The 21,203-nt window shown below is 35.3% G+C and overlaps 1 protein-coding gene across 7 annotated transcripts in view; it reads left to right on the top strand.

Annotated features, from left to right (window-relative positions):
• Window positions 1-21,203, top strand: part of RIF1 (replication timing regulatory factor 1) — a 57,245-nt gene that overhangs the window by 6,801 nt on the left and 29,241 nt on the right. For all 7 annotated transcript variants that reach the window (XM_036928344.2, XM_036928346.2, XM_036928349.2 and 4 more), the window contains exons 8-14: window positions 551-643; window positions 6,435-6,573; window positions 8,830-8,981; window positions 11,009-11,126; window positions 11,754-11,927; window positions 12,155-12,265; window positions 12,927-12,989. In XM_036928344.2, coding sequence (XP_036784239.2) covers window positions 551-643; window positions 6,435-6,573; window positions 8,830-8,981; window positions 11,009-11,126; window positions 11,754-11,927; window positions 12,155-12,265; window positions 12,927-12,989 — 850 coding nt within the window. The remainder of the gene's footprint in view (window positions 1-550; window positions 644-6,434; window positions 6,574-8,829; window positions 8,982-11,008; window positions 11,127-11,753; window positions 11,928-12,154; window positions 12,266-12,926; window positions 12,990-21,203) is intronic.

Here is a 21,203-nt window from a genome sequence, read left to right as displayed (position 1 = left end):
AGCCTATGTTGAGCAGTAATCCAGACAGTGAAGGGAGCCCTCCAGATTTTAAAACCTGAGACTTTATTTTTGAAAATCCAGGAGACCTTGTGGTAATACTTGGAATCTAATGAAGTAACTCCAGTGTCTTTGCAAATCTTTTTCTGTATGTTTAAAAATTTTTAACAGATTACACACAATTTATAAATATGAACTAAAATTTTCTTGATATGTCTGTTAATCCATGAAGTCATTACTGTGTTTTACATTATTGGAGTAAGAAGTTTAAAATATTATAATTTGAACTCTTAATTAATGATAAGTATGCTGAAGTTTTTAAAGAAAAGTATATTGGGTTGAAAAAAAACTGAATTGATGAATGGAAGAATGGCCAGATATGTAGTAAGACAAGCATAGTAAAGTATTAATGGTATTTATATTTGGACATTTACAGGAAAACTTCCAGCTTTGCTGTATGTATGTCCTAATAAGACATTGGGAACAGCTATTTTTGGCTGAGACAATCAATTTGATACCACATTTTTGCCCCTTTCCTTGCTTTTGTTTGCAGAAATTACTTTCAGAGCTCCAAAAACTGTTTATGAGTAAAAATGAGACTTACGTGTTAAAATTATGGCCTCTGTTTGTCAAACTTCTTGGGAAGGTAAGTTCACAGTTTTCACATGCCGTATACCCTTTCATTTCTTAACTTTACATAGTTACTGTCGGTCCTCATTCATGCATGCCATATGTTCAAAATTGACTGCTCGCTAGAATTTATTTATTAACCCACCATCAGTACTCGTGCTTTACTGTAGTCAGTTGCAGATAGGCAGAATGGCAAAATAAGTCTTTGTCCCCTGGTGTGCTTGTTCTCAGTTGAGGTTAAGCAAGGTTATGCTCTGCCTTGTTACTTCAGGTCTCAGTGTCCATCAAACATATGTCCATTTCATGATCCATTTAGTGCCACATTCTTCACTTCTGCTTTTTCTTGGTGATTTCAGTTTTAAATGGCCCCCAGAGTAGTGCTAAGGTGTGGGTCTATGGCTCCTAAGCATAAGAAGGCTTATAATGTGCTCTAGGGAGAAAATGTGTGTGTTAAATAAGCTTTGTTCAGGCGTGAGTTACAGTGCTGTTGGCTGTGTTGAGTTCAGTTTTCATGACTCAACAGTATGTATTAAGGAGTCTAAATACAAATAAGCATAAAACAAGGTTGCATATTGATTGATGGAAATATGACCAGAGGCTCACAGGAGCTTTATTTAGCCTTGTATTTTGCATGGGAGTGATGGCCAGGACTTACTCATAGTGTTTTGAGGTTACTTTATAGAACATAACTTTGGTGAATAATCAGAATCAACTATATGTTCTGTCTTTTATTTTCCTTTATTATTTATTTTTAATAGACTTTTAAAAACAGTTTTAGATTCACAGAAAAATTGAGTAGAATAGTACCGAGTTCCCTTGTGCCCCTCCCCCCATCCTCCCCACACAGAATTTTCCCTATTAATAATGTCTTACATTTATGGTACAGTATCAGTATTAATGAACCAATATTGATACATTAATATTAACTACAGTCCATAGTTATTTGGACTTACTTAGTCTTTATCTAATGTGCTTTCTTTTCCAGGATACCATCTTACATGTAGTTGTCTTATGTCCTTAGACATCTCTTGGCGGTGACAGTTTCTGGGACTACTTGTTTTTGGTTTTTTATTTTGGTATCATTAATATACAATTACATGAGCAACATTGTGGTTACTAGATTCCCCCCATTATCAAGTCCCTACCACATACCCCATTACAGTCACTGGCCATCAGTATAGTAAGATGCTATAGAGTCACTACTTGTCTTCTCTGTGCTATACTGCCTTTCCCATCCCCCTTCGTACATTATGTGTGCTAAATGTAATGCCCCTTATTCCCTTTATCCCTCCCTTCCCATCCACCCTCCCCAGTCCCTTTCCCTTTGGTAACTGTTAGTCCATTCTTGGGTTCTGTGAGTCTGCTGCTGTTTTGTGTATGTTCTATCTTTAAGTGAGGTTTTTTTTTGAGTGGAGGTTGTGTTTGGTTCTTCATTGTGGTGAGTAGACCTATTTATCATAACCATCCTAAATGTACAGTTCAGTAGCATTAAATACATTCACAAATTGTATAAACAGCACCACTATCTGTACCCGAAACTTTTTTTTCCCCCCCATATGGTCTTTTTTATTTTTTATTTTTTATTAAGGTATGCTTGATATACACTCTTATGAAGGTTTCACATGAAAAAACAATGTGGTTACTACATTTACCCATATTATCAAGTCCCCACCCATACCCCAATGCAGTCACTGTCCATCAGTGCAGCAAAGTTGCCAGAGATCCACTATGTCCCTTCTCTGTGCTACACTGTTCTCCCTGTGATCCCCCACACCATGTGTACTAAACATAATACTCCTCAGTCCCCTTCTCCCTCCCTCCCCACCTGACCTCCCACACCACTCCCCTTTGGTAACCACTAGTTCATTTTTGGAGTCTCTTGAGTCTGCTGCCATTTTCTTCCTTCAGTTTTGCTTCATTGTTATACTCCACAAATGAGGGAAATCATTTGGCATTTGTCTTTCTCCACCTGGCTTATTTCACTGAGCATAATGTCCTCCAGCTCCATCCATGTTGTTGCAAATGGTAGGATTTGTTTCTTATGGCTGAATAGTATTTGATTGTATATATGTACCACATCTTCTTTATCCATTCATCTACAGATGGATACTTAAGTTGCTTCCATATCTTGGCTGTTGTCAAAAGTGCTGCGATAAACATAGGGGTGCATATGTCTTCACATATGGGGTGAATCTGAGAGGTTGTATTCTTTGGGTATATTCCAAGGAGTGGGATTCCAGGGTCAAATGGTATTTCTATTTTTTGTTTTTTGAGCAACCTCCATATTGCTTTCCACAATGGTTGAACTAGCTTACATTCCCACCAGCAGTGTAGGAGGGTTCCCCTTTCTCTGCATCCTCGCCAGCATTTGTTCTTAGTTTTTTCAATGCTGGCCATCCTTACTGGTGAGAGGTGATATCTCATTGTGGTTTTAATTTGCATTTCCCTGATGGTTAGTGATGTGGAGCCTCTTTTCATGTGTCTTTTGGCCATCTGAATTTCTTCTTTGGAGTACAGTCTCTTATCTTCTGTCCATTTGTTAATCGGGTTATTTGTTTTTTGGGTGTTGAGGTGTGTAAGTTCTTTATATATTTTGGATGTACCCCAAAACTTTCATCATGTTCAACAAAAACTCTATATATGTTAAGTAATTATTCCTTCTGCCCTCTTCCCTCAGACCCTGGTAAACCTTTATTCCACTTCTGTCTCTGTTGATTTGCTAATTTTAGTATCCCACGTAAGTGGAATCATTCTACTTGCCTTCTGTGTATGGTTTATTTCACTAAGTGTAACTTTTGCAAGGCCTATCCATGTTGTAGCATGTATTATAATTTAATCCCTTCTTTTGGTTGAATAATACTTCATTGTGTTGCATGTATCTTGTTTTTGTTTGTCCATTTGTTGACTGACATTTGGCTTTTCACCTTTTGGCTGTTGACACTGTTGCTGTGAATATTGGTGTAAAGGTGTTGGAATCTCTGCTTTCAATTTTTTGGGGTATATATATAAGAGTGGAATTGCTGGATCATATGGTAGTTACTGAACTTTCCGAGAAACCTCCACATTGTTTTCCCACAGTGGCTGCATCATTTTACATGCCCACCAGTAATGCACTGGAGTTCCAATTTCACCACATTCTTGCCAGAGTTTGTTATTTACCTTTTCTTGGATAGTAGCCATTCCAGAAAATGTGTTGGGTTCGTCTGTAAAATTGGGACATTTTAATATTTTGACAATATGGTAAATAGTTCTCTTGATTATTGCAGACATGTAAGGCCTATTGGGTAATAATTCAGAAGCATCAAAGTAACGGTGTTGTCTACTCACCTTGAACCTGACTAACAATGTTGGTTTTCCTGATTGGTGTTGCAGTCTTAGTTTGTAGTCTTAAATGATTATAAGGAATTACTTGCATTAAACTGGTGTCAGACTGGTAAGATTGCATTTATGCTTTCATCATTTTCAAGATCATTAGTTACCTGGGCATATTTCCCCCAAGTAACCTTGCTTCCTTGTGTCACAGGGCCAGATCTACTCATTTGAGTAGTACCCAAAGTTGTATATAGTGAGGAAGTTGTATATATTGATAGGCAAAGGTTATATTTATTATGTAATATAGTCCATAGGTTTTCTTGTAACAAGTTCATTGGCCTAACAAGCTTCCATGTTTAGGTGGCTTTCACATAAAACAATTTCCAACTGAGCAGACTTTAATCATCAGTGTCTTTCATGCTTTCTTCTCTCTTTCATATTCAAATAACTTAGTGTTACTCCTTCCTGGGCATGAACCTTGGGTGGAGGTTCGTCCCATTTCCTGCTGCTTTCTCCTTTAAAAATTTAACCGTATTTGAAAGTACCTTACTTAGCTCAGGACTGTCGCTCTGTGTCCAACAGACAGGCAGGTATTCCTTGTGGAGGTTTTTCATCCTTTAGTTTGGTGTTCTCTCTTCATGCATCTTGATAGACTTTTTGCTCATTTGTATTTTGTCAGTGTGCTGCTGCTATTCATTGTAGAACTTAGCCTTCAGACAAGTCATGGCTGCTGCCTTTGAACATTCATGAGCCTCTCAACTTTCTCTTCTCAGGATAATCCAAGTGATATCCATGACATTTATTGTATAGGTCAGTATTTATTTTGTGGCATGGTGATGATTGTCCAGCTGCCTTGGTGCAAAGAACCTGTAAATTTTGGGGTCTCTGAGAGCCAGGTCCACATAACCCATGGCAGGAAAGCCTTTACCAGTTTTTTCATGATATGGTTTTTGGTAGTGGAGTTGTAGGAGTTCTTTATTCTGAATATTAATACCTTACCAGGTATGTTATTTGCAAATACTTTCTCCCATTCTGTAGGCTGTCTTTTTACTTTCTTGATGATATCCTGGTGCACAAAAGTTTTTAATTTTGATGAAGACTATCTAATGTAAGTTAGATAAATTTTTTTCTTTTGTTGCCTGTGCTTTTGGTATATCCATGAAGTTTTTGCCAAATCCAATGTCATGAATCTTTTTTTGTTTTCTTCTAGGGGTTTTATAGCTTTAGTTCCTAAGTTTCTATCTTTCATCGATTCTGAGTTTATTTTTGTGTATGGTATAAGCCATGGGTCCTGCTTTATGCTTTTGCATGTGAATACTCAGTTTTCCCAGCACCATTTGTTGAAAAGATTCCTCTTTACTATTGAGTGATCTTGGCACCCTTGCTGGAAATCATTTGACAGCATACGTGAGGGTTTAATTGTGGGATCTCTCTTCCATTGGTCTGTATCCTTCTGCCATTACCATATGTTTTAATTAATGACGTTTTGTAGTAAGTTTGGAAGTCAGAAGTGTGAATCCTCCAACTTACTACTCTTTTTCAAAATTGTCTTAACCTATCTGGGGCTCTTTGCAGTTTCACAATTGAACTTGAGGGATTGGCTTTTCTTTTCCTGTGAAAAAGGCTGATGGGATTTTGATAAAGATAATGTTGGATCTATAGGTTGCTTTGGGTAGTACAGACATTTTAATGATAACTAAATCCTCCTATCCGTGAACGTGGGATGGTTTGGAAACTATTTAGGTTTTTCTAAATTTCTTTCAGCAATGCGTCCTAGCTTTCAGTGTATAAGTATTACTTCCTTGATTAAATTTATTCTTGTTTGTTTTAGGTGTTAATTGTAAATGGAATTGCTTTCCTAATTTCCTGTTTAGAGTGTTCATTGCTGGTGTGTAGAAACATTTTCATGCACTGATCTTGTACTCTGCAACATTGCTGAATTTATTTTATTAGTTCTAGTAGCTTTCTTGTGAGTTCTTTGTTTTTTTTTTATACAGCTTATATTCTGTTCAGTTTATATGTTGATTACAACCACTTGGACTGTTAATGTGTGATCTTTTTAAATATTTTTTCTTTGGATGCATTGTTTACTTGTCATCCATTTTCCCCTTAATTCTTTTTTACCTTCTATTTCAGTGTTATTTGGAAAGACTTGTTTATATTAGCTTCTGTGTTCAACATTTCCTATTTTTTCTTTTACATATTATGTAATTTATTGATTTTTTTTTCATAGGGGTATCCTTTTTTGTGGAGGTATTATGTTAGTAAAACTTGGAATTCATCTTAATTTTAATGTTTTAATGTTCTGTGTTATACATTATTTGCTTCATGGAACTTTGTTTTGTGATTTTGAATTTGTATACATACAAATTCTGTACTTCTTTAAAATTTTAAGGCTTTACGTAACTAACAGTGAATTAGGTAAATAAATAATAGTAGTGCCTATATATTGTTTCAGGCAGGTAAATAAATTTTTAATGATTTTTCATTTTTAGACCTTGCATCGAAGTGGGAGTTTCATTAATTCTCTGTTACAGCTTGAAGAATTAGGATTTCGTAGTGGAGCACCTATGATTAAAAAAATAGCTTTTATTGCTTGGAAGAGTTTAATAGATAATTTTGCTTTAAATCCAGGTAAGTAGTATTCTAAAATTCCAATTTTCTATGAATTTTAGTTAACCAAGATGAAAAGACAGAGCATTTCTGATTATGTCCAGACTTTATATTGAAACATAATTTTGTTGAATGCTTTTGTTTTAAGGAAATTTTGTTTGCTCAAAAGAATTTAAGTCTAGGCGCTACTGAAAATCAAAGCTAGTATAATTTGTTTTAAGCTATTCCAAAAACTGAATGAAGTGGCAAATAGTCTTTGGCTTTCTTAGTATGTTCCACCACTTAGTCGAACTCTTTACATAATTCTCATTTAGTAATCACAATAGACCTGAGATGGTATGTAGTAGTCACTATTTTAGAGAGATTAAATAATTTATCAAAGGTCCCAAAGTCTAGTCAGTAGATAATAGGAAACAATTGTGATTGCTGTGGAATAAAAATGTGGCTGATGAACTCTCTTCTTTCAGGACCTTTAGAATAGTATTTAATAGTGGGTTAACATTAATATATAGAAGTGATTCCTTTTGATTACCTTAAGCTTAAGTCCACTGGAGGTGTTTAATAAATAAATGAGAAAAAGTGTTTAGCCCAAAAGTGGGTTAGAATGAGTATCTGTTTAATTGGTTAGTCCATCTTAGTTATGATGCATACTGTGATGTTTATAAGATCTTTTTTAAGTAATGTTGATTTCCTCTGTCAAAGACCATTAATCTTTTTTTTCCCCATTTTAATGTGTTTTACAAGGTGATTATTTAAATTAACTGTAATTAACTTTTGTTGAAAATACTGGTAAAAGTGCATTGCCAGGCACAGATTTTGATTGGAGATGTCACCTTTTTCTTTCTTTGGCTGTTTATGAACTGGCATTGTGAGATTATGTTTTGGGACTAAACGTGTTAGAATTATGTGTAGTTGTGTGTTAAATCATGAAATAGGAGTGGCTTAAAGAAGATAAATAAAATGCTAATCTCATTTGACATATCTCCAAGAGCTGCAGAGTCTGTGACTAGTATTATGAATCCAGGAAATCATTAAGGCATCAAATGCCTTTCTGTTCTGTCATCTTCAATATGCCTTAGTTATAGATGATTGGAAGGTGGTAGGGGAGAGGCAGGGAGAAGAGCAGAAATGACTTCTTTCCAGCTGAGCCAGCTATCTCTAAAGAGCATTCCAGAAATTCTACATATTCTTCCATTTAAATCTCATGGAGTAAAATGACTAAATGGAAGAGTAGATAAAGAAGTGAAAAATTGGGCATCTGTCACTTTCCTGAGGAAAGCAGGTCTTGTAACTAAAGGAGAATGGATTACTGCCTGGCATTTGGGAAATCTCTGCTATAGGGATATTAATTATGGATCTCCTCTATTAAGTAGGAGTTTAAAAATGATTATAAAGGATTTTTCCACAGTAGTCTGACTTTATTTTCTTGTTATATAAATGTTAACTGAAAGCTAAATGGCAGAATAGTTTTAAGAAACACTGATGAATGCCATCCCACCAAATAGATGGCTTGATAGATGTTTCAAAATCTTTAAGACATTTTGATAAGTTACTTGAACATAAACTCTTATTTTATATATCTCCAGTCACACTTACATATAGTGTATGTTTGTGGTATAAATACTTTATTGAAAAAATTGAATTTTTATGCACAACTTTAACAATCTGGTTATTAATGTGGAATAGATCTTAATCTAAATGAATTTAGATTTACAAAATCTAATGGGTCTAACAGTAATGTTTGATAAAATTCTAGTAAGTTTTTAAAATAACCAGTTTTGATAGAATGTAAAAATATATGGCACTTTAAAAAAAATCTGTGAAATGCACATAATGAAAATACTAAACCAGCTTGGACAGTTTCTCCAAAACTTCAGGATTTTTGTTGGGCTGGACAGTTTATGTAGGACTGCCTGTCTGTTCTGGAAAGTGCAGCAGTATCCCTGGATGCCACCCACTAGATGCCATTAGCATCGTCCATACTTGCCTCAGCTGTAACAACCAAAAATACTGTAGGCATTGCAAGATTCCCCTTAACGGGGAAATTGCCCTTGGCACACAGTATATAACAAATACAACATTCTTTTAATTGTTGCCTTATAAGTGTTGTGGTCTAGCTCTACTAGCGTTTCTGGAAGTGAAAATATTGGGAGAACCAGGAACAACTGGTGATTTAAAAAAATGTTTCATTCCTCTGCTATGGTAAAAAAGACTTTAATACTCATTCTTAAAATTTAATCTTTAGCTCTTAATTTTTATCCATGTGCTTATTTTAAGAAATACTATGTAGTGCAAAAAGACTGAAGTTGTTAATGCAGCCTTTGAGTTCCATCCATGTGAGAACAGAAACTCTAGCACTAACAAAACTAGAAGTCTGGTGGTATTTATTGATAAGACTTGGACCTCAACTTCCTGCTAATTTTGAACAGGTAATGTTTCAAGTGTTGATTTGCACTTTGGTGGGGTCTTTTTGTTGTTGTTAATGTGTTCTTAAATTCTTACCAATCTGATCTTCCCATGTTAATACTGTTTGTGTTACCAGATCACTATAACATGAAAGCTTTTTTCCCCAGACACAGAATTTGAGTTAAGTAAAAAAAAAAACATTACTAAAGTAGAAATCAAGTACTATGCTGGGTAGATTTAAAGTGGGATCAATAATTTTCCTATCTCCCTTTTCTAGGCTACATACTGCTAAGAGTCATTTAATCCCATCATAGCTTTCCAATATAGTTACAGGTGATTTTAAAAATCAATTTCATGCCCATAAACCTTTGGTAACCACAAATCTAAAGCCTACAATGGCAATAAGTACATATCTATCGATAATCACTCTAAATATAAATGGACTAAATGCACCAAAAAGACATAGAAGGGCAGAATGGATAAAAAAAAAACAGGACCCGTCTACATGCTGCCAACAGGAGACTCATTTCAGACCCAAAGACATACACAAACTAAAAGTGAGGGGATGGAAAAATGTATTTCATGCAAACATTAGGGAGAAAAAAGTAGGAGTTACAGTACTTGTATCAGACAAAATAGACTTCAATGAAAGTAACAAGAGACAAGGATATTCCATAATGATAAAGGGGTCAGTCCAACAAGAGGATATAACAACCATTATAAATATCTATGCACCCAATACAAGAGCACCTAATTATGTGAAACAAATACTAACAATTAAAGGGGGGAAATAGAATGCAATGCATTCATTTTAGGAGACTTCAGCACATCACTCACTCCAAAGGACAGATCAACCAGACAGAAAATAAGGAGACAGAGGCACTGAACAACACATTAGAACAGATGGACCTAACAGACATCTACAGAACACTCCACTCAAAAGCGGCAGGATACACATTCTTCTCAAGTATACATGGAATGTTTTCCAGAATAGATCACATACATACTAGGGCATAAAAAAGTTTTTAATTTTGCCAGCCACCTTTTCAGACCAGAAGTATGAAACTAGAAATAAATCATGCAAAGGAAAAAATCAACTTAAGATTTCAATTTCAATCTCCTTCCTGGCATTAGACACCAGACATCTTTACCTACCTACCTACCTACCTACCTGCCTCCCTGCCTCCCTCCCTCCCTACCTCCCTACTTCCCTCCCACACACACCCTCCCACACACACCCTACCTATATCGTCTGTGTGTGTGTCTCCCTATTTTCGCAATTACTCCTATCCTTGGTTGTTAACGATTTTTGCAGAAAAACAGTGGCTCTTATATTTTCTTTGGCTTACCGTGACTTCTGGAGTTTATCTCACTTTGGATCTGTAGTCCTTGTCTTCTAATCTATATAAATAATTACATAGTGGTGTATTCTTGGAAAGTGAATTGAATTTTTGGGAAGTTCCTTGTAAATTTTTGATTATTTAATATATTAAGGCTCTTTAAATTTATTAGAGCATGAACCAATTAAAATTGGTCATTGATAGTAATATGTAACATCATAGTTTTTCTAAAATTTTGGAAAATTTTCGAAATTTTCATTATAAGGTCCTAGGTAGGTTTATAATATCTCGTCCTGCACATTCATTGTCATAGTTTATTCATTGGCTAGATCTATCTGATAATGGAATAATTTTAGAAATTAACTTCAAGTCTTAGTTGTGCATTTTAAAAACCTAAAGTGAGTCTGTCTACCTGTGTTATTAAAGCTCAGGAAGATGTTACTTGTAAAAGTTTAATTACATGTATAGTTTTCTATCAAATTTAGAAAATTTATAAAATGCATAGCTAAGGCAAATACAGGTGTAATACAATTTTTACATTTCCTAGTTTATAAAAGCTTGTGCATGAAAACAGCCAATAAAATTCGACATAGTAAAAGAATTTAGACTACTTCTTAAGGAAATTCAACAAAATTACACAAGATGTTAAAAAATAATGGCAATTACGCAATTTATAGATAGTTCTCCTTTAATAATTTTCATCCCTGTAGGTTTGTGTGCCCCTGATCCAAAGCACAATAAGTATTGATGCTAATGCGTCTCCTCAAGGCAGTTTATCTCGTATAGCTACTTCTCCTGGTTTAAATCCTATGACTCCTTTACACAAAGGTAAGAGGTAGACATACATTTTAAGATTTTGGGTGAAGGTTTTTTTGTTCATTGTTACATGAAATCACTTCAGAATTTGGGCTTCCTTTTCACAAAATCCATTGTATATTCTTGTTGGTTTTCCATATGTTACTGCTGTATTTGCATTATTATAGTTGGAAAAGATCAACTTTTTTCCACTACACGTTAGATGCATTACAAATGACTGTTGTAGTTATTTCAGAACCAGAACATTTGAGCTATTAAAAACAGCAGATCATAACAGATGTAAGAAATGTGGTTTAGTGTATATACTGTTGAAAGAAAATTATTTGCTAGTTATTACTTTGTTAGCTATTCTGAGTCAGATTTTTATATCTAAGTTCCAGGAATCCTGCCTATTAATATTTCAAGGTATGGATTAATGCCTGAGAATTACCTTTGTTTAAATATGTGAACATTTAAATTGTTTACAACCTAGTAAGATTATTTAATTAGGAATGCTACTATAGGCTTTAAACAAAACCAACTTTTATTTGAGAAGCTATTAGAAAGGTACATTTCCTTGAAATGAAGTAAACAGAATATATTCATTTGGTTAGCTAATTTAAGCTTGCATAAATTAATCTTTTTTTTTTTTTTTTTAAGGCGCTTCCCCATACGGAACCCCTGTAACTCCCCGGATGAACTTAAGTTCAAATTTTGGTGGAATGGCCACAATCCCCTCTATTCAACTTTTGGGACTTGAAATGTTGCTTCATTTTTTGTTGGGTCCAGAAGTCTTGAGTTTTGCTAAGCAAAACAAACTTGTATTGAGCTTAGGTACTTGTTTTAAAAATAGTTTCAATTTTAAAACAATTAAAATACAGTGTATTGGGGTGAGGAGAGAGAATATTTTACCCCAGCCAGTATATTCTATAATTATGTATATAATAAGTATAAATCTTTTTAGTCAAAAACATGTCACATGACCTAAAATTTTATATTGAGAAATGTGTTTTCATAAAGCTTTGGTTATGCATAATTCCCTTTTTTTCCCTCACTTTTAGAGCCACTTGAACATCCATTAATCAGCAGCTCCTCTTTTTTCTCTAAACATGCAAATACACTTATCACTGCTGTTCATGATAGTTTTGTTGCAGTTGGAAAAGATGCCTCTGGTCAGTATTTAAGAGTTTTTTTTTTATTCTTTAGACTTATGTTTAGAACACTAAAATAGCAAATATTTATATACTGCCACCTCTTGGCTAGATTCTGCTGCAAGAGCTTCACAAATAATTCATTTAATCATCACAGTAACTCTTACTGTTAGTCCTTTTTGCAGATAGGACATTGCATTGTACAGAGAATTAAATGACTTGTGCAAAGTCACATAGTAAGCTATGGAGCTGTGATTCAAACCTTGATTCTGTAGTGCCTGCAGCTACACATAAACTTGTGTTTTATAGTCTATAAGATAGAAGAAATTTCAAAATTAAATAGTTTGTTATTCAACTAGTTGGGAAATTTTTTTCTAGTGGTTTTCTGAATGTTTATTTTTTCTTGTCTCAAAGTGAAAAATATCCAATACAGAGAAGGACAAAAAAGAATAATTACCTTAAGTACATGATCCAATGTTAATATGTTAACAGTCCTTTTATAAAACTCCTTTCCTTAAACAAAAATGAGGTGATAGCTTCATAAATTATTTACAAGGTCAAGTATTATAAGAATTACATTTTAAATTATTAAGTTTTGCTCAGTTTATTTCTTTAAGGATGAAAGGAAGTCTTTATAGTCCTGTCTACATCATTCTCAAATACTTAGGTTTTGTTTTGACAGATGCAGTTGTCAATGCTATTTGGAAGGAGCTAATTAGCTTGGTGAAGTCAGTTATTGAATCAGGTAAGCACTATAACACTGATCAAATGATTTTTATAGCATGTAGAAGTGTTTGGCTTTTGTATTTAAAGTCATCTTTTGAATGATTTTAATTTACATTTAGACAAAGTACTTCATTGATTTAGAAAAAAATTTTCATAGCTCTCCAAGTGTATATTTTTACCCCTAAAAATACTTAAGATTGTCTTATTACAGACTGTTTAATAGTTATGAAGTGTTACGTGAACCTTATGATAACCACAAACCTAAATCCTGTAATGCACAAAAATCAAAGAGAAATCCAATCACAACACTAAAGAAAACCGTCAATTAACAAGTATAAGAGAAAGAAACAGAGGAACTACAGAAACAACCAGAAAATAATAAAGTGGCAATAAGTACATACCTATGACTGGTAACCTTAAATATAAGTGGAGTGAATGCACCAATCAAAAGATAGGGGTGGCAGAGTGGATAAAGAAATAAAACCCATCTGTATGCTACCTACAAGAGGCTCATTTCAGACCCAGAGACAGGCAGACTGTCAGTGAAGGGATAGAAGAGGTTTTTCATGCAAACAATAGGAAAAAACAGTAGTAGCAATACTCATATTAGACAAAAATAGACTTCAAAATTAAGAAAGTAACAAGATAAAGAAGGATGTTACATAATGATAAGCGATCACTCTAACAAGATAATATAACCACTAATATATGCACTCAACGTAGAAGCACCTAAATATGTATGACAAATAACTAACCGAATTAAAGGGGGAAATAATTGGGACTCATTCATTTTTGGAGACTTTTAACACTACTCATGTCAATAGATCAAGAGAAAATAAGGATACAGAGGCACTGAACAGCACCTTATATCAGATGGACTTAACAGATAATCTACAGAACACTCCATCCAAAGGCTTCAGGATACATACTTTCTCAAGTGTTCATGGAATGTTCTCCATAGATCACATGCTAAATCACAAAGAGCCTCATTAAATTCAGAAAGATTGAAATTGTATCAAGCAACTTGTCAGATCAGTGGTATGAAACTAGAAATAAATTACACACAAAAAAGCTCAGAAACACATGGGAGTCTAAACAGCATGCTTCTAAACAGTGGATCAGTGAACAAATTAAAACAATACATGGAGACAAAGAAAAAAAACAGTCAAAAATTTGTGGAATGCTGCAAAAGCAATTTTATAAGGGAAGTACATAGCAGTATAGGCCAACCTCAACACACAGGAACAATCCCAAGTAGTCTAAACTCACAACTAAAGAAACTAGAAAAACGAACTAATGAAAGTAAGAAGGAGGGGTAGAATAAATGTTAGAGCAGAAATAAAGTAGAAAACAATGAAACAATAGGAAAAAAGTCAATGAAACCAAGAGCTGGTTCTTTGAGAAGATAAAATTGATAAACCCCTAGCCAGGTCTGTCCAGAAAAAAGGGGGTCACAAATAACAAAACCAGAAATGGAAAAGGAATAGTTAGAACTGTCACAATGAAAATAGAGAATTTTATCAAAAATCATGTTAATAAGTTGGACAACCTAGCAGAAAATGGACAAATTCCTTAAAAAATACAACCTTCCAACACTGACCTAGGGAAAAAACAGAATCTGAAAAAGACAAGTTGCAGTAATGAAATTGGTAATCAAAAAACTCCCAAAAACAAAATACCAGGACCAGTTGGCTTCACAGCTGAATGCTCCCCGACTTCAAGCTATGCTACAAAGCTACGATAATCAAAGAGTATGGTACTGGCACAAGAACAGACCCATAGATCAGTGGAACGGAGCCCAGATTATAAATCCCACACATACATGGTCAATTAATATATGAGAAAGGGGCCATGAATATACACAATGGGGAAAAGACAGCCTCTTCAACAGCTGGTGTTGGGAAAGCGACAACTACATGTAAGAGAATGAAACTGGATTATTGTCTTCGAACACAAAAGTAAACTTGAAATGGATCAAAGACCTAAATGTATGATGTGAGACCACAAAACTCTTAGAAGAAAACATTCGCAAAAATGTCTTGGAGATAAGCAAGAGCAATTTTTTCCTGGGCATGTGTCCAAAATGGAAAATTAACAAGTGGGCCTACATTAAACTTAAAAAGCTGTACAGCAAATGATACCATCTGCAGAACAAAAAGTCACCCTACAGTATGGGAGATTATATTCATAAAGAATTCATTCAGTATGGGGTTAAAATCCAAAATACATAAAGAACTCAAAATGCCTCAACACCACAAATCAAATAACCCAATTAGAAAATGGGTGGAGGACCTGAACAGACGTTTCTCCAAAGAAGAAACACAAATGGTCAACAGGCACATGAAAAGGTGCTTCTAATCACTAATCGTCAGGGAAATGCAAATCAGAACCCCAGTGAGATATCAACTCATACCAGTTAGTGACCACTATCCAAAAGACCTGAAGAAAACAAAACCTCTGATTTGTGAAGATACATGCACCCCTATGTATATCACTGCATTATTTACCATAGCCAAGTTATGGAAGCAATCTAAGTGTCCATCAATAGATGAAGGGGAGAGGTGGTACATATATACAGTGGATTATTACTCAGCCATAAAAGTATCCTGCCATTTGCCACTACATGGATGGATCTATACGGTATTGCACTAAGTGGAATAAGCCAGGAAGAGAAAGACAAATACCATATGATTTTACTTATTTGTGGAATATAAAAATGAAGTAGAAAAAGGAACAAAACAGCAGTAGAGTTAAAGACACAAAAGTGACAGGTGTTAAAATGTTGGAGAGGCTGGTGAAGGTGGGTTGGGAGGGTGAGGGGAATAAAAGGGCACATAAATTCTCAAACCTAAGTTGGTCACAGGCATGGTAGGTAGTACAGCATGGAGAATATTTGCCAGTGATTCTGTAACATCTTCCCATACTGACAGATAGTAACTGCACTAGTAGGTTGAAGATTTAATAGGTAACTGTTGAACGACTGTGTTGTATACACCCCCTCTTTTTTTTTTCCTTTTGCTCTCTGCTGTTTTTTTAATAAGGTATCATTAATATACACTCAGGTTTCACAAGAAAAACAATGTGGTTAATAAATTCACCCTTATTATCGAATACCCCCCCATACCTCTTTGCAGTCATTGTCCATCACTGTTGTAGTAAGATGCCAGAGTCCCTCCTTGTCTTTGCTACGCTGTCTTCCCGTGACCCCCCACACACCATGTGCACTAATTATGATACCCCCATATTCCCTTCTCCTTCCTTTCCCACCTGCCTTCTGCCACCGCTAGTCCTGTCTTGGAGTCTGTGAGTCTGCTGCTATTTTGTTCCTTCAGTTTTACTTTGTTGTTATACTCCACAAATGAGTGAAATCATTTGGTGTTTGTCTTTCTCTGCCTGACTTATGTCACTGAGCATAACACCCTCTAGCTCTCATCCATGTTGTTGCAAATGGTAGGATTTGTTTCTTTTTCATGGCTGAATAGTATTCTATTGTGTATATATACCACTTCTTCATCCATTCATCTACTGATGGACACTTAGATTGCTTCCATTTCTTGGCTATTGTAAATAGTGCTGCAATAAACATAGCTGTGTGTATATGTTTTTGAATCTGAGATCCTGCTTTTTTTGGGTAAATTCCTAAAGAGTGGAATTTCTGGGTCAAATGGTATTTGTATTTTTAGGTTTTTGGGGAATCTCCATATTGCTTTCCACAATGGTTGAACTAGTTTACATTCCCACCATCAGTGTAGGAGGATTCCCTTTCTCTGCAACCTCACCAGCATTTATTGTTCTTAGGTTTTTTAATGTTGGGCATCCTAACTGGTGTGAGGTGATATCTCACTGTTCATATCCTCACCCATTTTTTAATCAGTTTATTTGCTTTTTGCGTGTTTAGGCATGTGAGTTTATATTTTGGATTTTAACCCCTTGTCGGATGTGTCATTTACAAATACATTTCCTCCCATACTGTAGGATGCGTTTTTGTCCTGCTGATGGTGTCCTTTGCTGTACAGAAGCTTTTTAGCATGATGTAGTCCCATGTGTTCATTTTTGGTTTTGTTTCCCCTTGCCTGAGGAGATGCATTCAGGAAAAAGTTGCTCATGTTTATATTCAAGAGATTTTTGCCTATTTTTTCTTCTCAGAGTTATGATTTCATGACTTACATTCAGGTCTTTGACCCATTTCAAGTTTACTTTTGTGTATGGGGTTAGACAACAATCCGGTTTCACTCTCTTGATTTAGCTGTCCGGTTTTGCCAACACTAGTTGTTGAATAGGCTGTCATTACTCCATTGTATGTCTGTGTCTGTTTTATCATATATTAATTGGCCATATATGCTTGGGTTTATATCTAGGCTCTCTAGTCTGTCTCATTAGTCTGATTACTGTGCTTTTGTAGTAGAGCCAGAAGTCAGGGAGTGTAATCCCCCCCAGCTTTATTCTTCCTTTACAGGATCGCCTTGGCTATTTGGGGTCTGCTGTGGTTTCATATGAATTTTAGAACTATGTTTTCTAGTTCATTGAAGAATGCTGTTGGTATATCCATAGGGATTGCATTGAATCTGTAGATTGCTTTAGGCAGGATGGCCATATTGACAATATTAATTCTTCCTATCCATGAGCATGGGATGTATTTCCATTTATTGGTGTCTTTAATTTCTTTAATGAGTGTCTTATAGTTTTCAGGGTATAGGTCTTTCACTTCCTTCATTAGGTTTATACCTAGGTATTTTATTCTTTCTGGTGCAGTTGTGCATAGAATTGTTTTCCTGATTTCTCTTTCTGTTAGTTCGTTAGTGTGTAGAAATGTGCAGTGGATTCCTGTGTATTACTTTTGTATCTTGCAACTTTGCTGAATTCAGATATTAGGTCTAGTAGTTTTTGGGTGGATCCTTTAGGGTTTTTTGTATACAATAACATGTCATCTGCAAACAGTGACAGTTTAACTTCTTCCTTGCCAATCTGGATGCCTTTTATTTTTTTGTGTTGTCTGATTGCCGTGGCTAGGACCTCCAGAACTATGTTGAATAGAAGTGGGGAGAGAGGGCATCCTTGTGCCGGATCTTAAAGGAAAAGCTTTCAGCTTCTTGCTGTTAAGTATGATGTTGGCTGTGTGTTTGTCATATATGGCCTTTATTATGTTGAGGTACTTGCCCTCTATACCCATTTTGTTGAGAGTTTTTATCATGAATGGATTTAAATTTTATTGAATGTTTTTTCAGCATCTATGGAGATGATGTGGTTTTTGTCCTTTTTGTTGATGTGTATGTTGTTGATGGATTTTTGAATATTGTACCACCCTTGCATCCCTGGAATAAATCCTGTTTGATCATGATGGATGATCTTTTTGATGTACTTTTGAATTCGGTTTGCTAATGTTTTGCTGAGTATTTTTGCATCTATGTTCATCAGGGATATTGGTCTGTAATTTTCTTTTTTTGTGGTGTCTGCCTGGTTTTGGTATTAGAGTGATGCTAGCCTCATAGAATGAGTTTGGAAGTATTCCCTCTACTACTTTTTGGAAAACTTTAAGGAGGATGGGTATTAGGTCTTCTCTAAGTAAATGTTTGGTAAAATTCATTGGTGTAGCCATCTGGTTCACGCATTTTGTTCTTAGGTAGTTTTTTGATTGCTAATTCAGTTTCATTGCTGGTAATTGGTCTGTTCATATTTTGTTTGTTTCTGGGTCAGTCTTGGAAGGTTGTATATTTTTCTAGAAAGTTGTCCATTTCTCCTAGGTTATCCAGTTTGTTAGGATATAATTTTCATAGTATTCTCTAATAATTCTTTGTATTTCTGTGGTGTGTGTAGTGATTTTCCCTTTTTCATTTCTGATTCTGATTATGTGTGTAGACTTTTTTCTTGATAAGTCTGGCTAGGGGTTTGTCTATTTTGCTTATTTTCTCATCAAACAACCAGCTCCTTTCATTGATTCTTTGTGTTTTATTCTTCTCGATTTTATTTATTTCTTCTCTAATGTTTGTTAGTTTCTCCTTCAACTGACTTTGGGCCTCATTTGTTCTTTTTCTAGTTTCGTTAATTGTGAGTTTAGACTTTCTATATGGGATTGTTCTTTCCTTGGGTGGCCAGTATTGCAATATACCTCTCTTTTAGTGCGGCCGTCACTGTGTCCCACAGGTCTGTGGTATTGAATTATTGTTGTCATTTGTCTCCATATATTGCTTGATCTCTTTATTTGGTCATTGATCCATTTGTTATTTATGAACATGTTAATCCTCCATGTGTTTGTGGGATTTTTCATTTTCTTTGCACAATTTATTTCTAGTTTCATACCTGTATGTTCTGAGAAGCTGGTTGGTACACCATAAATGTTTTCTAATTTCCTAAGGCTCTTTTTGTGGCCTACTATATGATTTATTCTTGAAAATGTTCCATGTGCACTTGAGAAGAATGTGTATCCTGCTGCTTTTGGGTGGAGTGTTCTGTCTACTGGGTGGCTGCTTCTGGGTGGAGATGTCTGGGTGGAGATGTCTATTAGGTCCATCTGTTCTAATGTGTTGTTCAGTGTCCTCTGTCTCTGTATTTTCTGTCTGGTGGATCTGTCCTTTGGAATGAGTGGTGTGTTGAAGTCTCCTAAAATGAATGCATTGCATTCTATTTCCCCCTTCAATTCTGTTAGTAGTTGTTTCACATATGTAGGTGCATACATATTTATAATGGATATATCCACTTGTTGGACTGACCCCTTTATCTTTAGGGCATGTCCTTTAAGTTTGTCTCTTGTGAATTTGTTTCGAAGTCTATTTTGTCTGCTACAAGTACTGCAAGTTATTCTTTTTTCTCCCTGTTATTTGCACGAAATACCTTTTTCCATCCCTTCACTTTTATCTTTGTATGTCTTTGGGTTTGCAGTCAGTCTTTTGTAGGCAGCACATGGGCGGGTCTTGTTTTTTTTATCCATTCAGTGACTGTCTTTTGATTGGTGCATTCAGACCATTTACATTAGACTGATTATCAGTAAGTAGGTACTTACTGCCATTGCAGGCTTCAGATTCGTGGTTACCAAAGGTTGAAGGGTAACTTCCTTACTAACAATCTAATTTTTTTAGCGTGCTATTACAAATACAATATAAAGGTTCTTTGTTTTCCCTCCTTTTTCTTCCTCCTCCATTCTTTGTATATTAGGTATCATATTTTGTAGTCTTTGTCCCTTGACTGAGTTTGGGTATAGTTGATTTGGTTTCATATCTGCTTAGTAATTAATTGTTCTACCTTATTTACTGTGGTTTTATTTCCTCTGGTGACAGCTATTTAGCCTTACAAACAGTTCTGTCTGTTGCAGTCCCTCCAAAATACACTGTAGAGATGGTTTGTGAGAGGTAAATTATCTCAGCTTTTGCTTATCTGAAAATTGCTTAATCCCTCCCTCAAATTTAAATGATGATCTTGTTGGGTGGAGTATTCTTTGTTCAAAGCCCTTCTGCTTTATTGCATTAAATACATCATGCCACTCCCTTCTGGCCTGTAAGGTTTCTGCTGAGAAGTCTGATGATAGCCTGGTGGGTTTTCCTTTGTGATCTTTTTTTCTCTCTCTGGCTGCTTTTAAAAGTCTGTCCTTGTCCTTGATCTTTGCCATTTTAATTATTATATGTCTTGGTGTTGTCTTCCTTGCGTCCTTTGTGTTTTGAGATATGTGTACCTCCATGGCCTAAGAGACTACTTCCCCAGATTTGGGGAGTTGTCAGCAGTTAGGTCCTCAAGGACACTTTCTATCCCTTTTTCTCACTCTTCTTCTGGTACACCTATGATACGAGTATTGTTCTGTTTGGACTGGTAATACAGTTCTCTCAGTATTCTTTCCTAGTGATCCTTTTTTCTCTCTGTGATTCAGCGTTGTATTCATCTTTTCTAATTTCTGTTCAGTTTACCATCTCCTCTACTATATCTAATCTGCTTTTAAATCTGTTCATTGTATGTTTCATTTCAGATACTGAATTCCTTAATGATTGAATCTCAGTCCTGAATTTGTCCGAGTTGAATATTTTTCTGAATCTCAATAAGTATGTTAATGATTTTTATTTTGAAATAACTTGTAGTAAAATTGATGAGTTCAGTTTTCACTTGGCTCTTTTTCTGGTGGTTGTAGGATTTTGGTTTGAACCAGGTTTCTTTCACGATTCATATTTGTATGTGACGCCCTCTAGTGCCCAGAAGCTATCCTCTCTGGAGCTGCTCAGCCCCTGGAGCTATGTCGGTGGTTGTAGGGGAG

Source organism: Manis pentadactyla, chromosome 8, assembly GCF_030020395.1.
Source record: "Manis pentadactyla isolate mManPen7 chromosome 8, mManPen7.hap1, whole genome shotgun sequence".
In the NCBI taxonomy this organism is placed as follows: domain Eukaryota; kingdom Metazoa; phylum Chordata; class Mammalia; order Pholidota; family Manidae; genus Manis; species Manis pentadactyla.
This window is presented reverse-complemented; position numbering and strand designations above follow the sequence as displayed.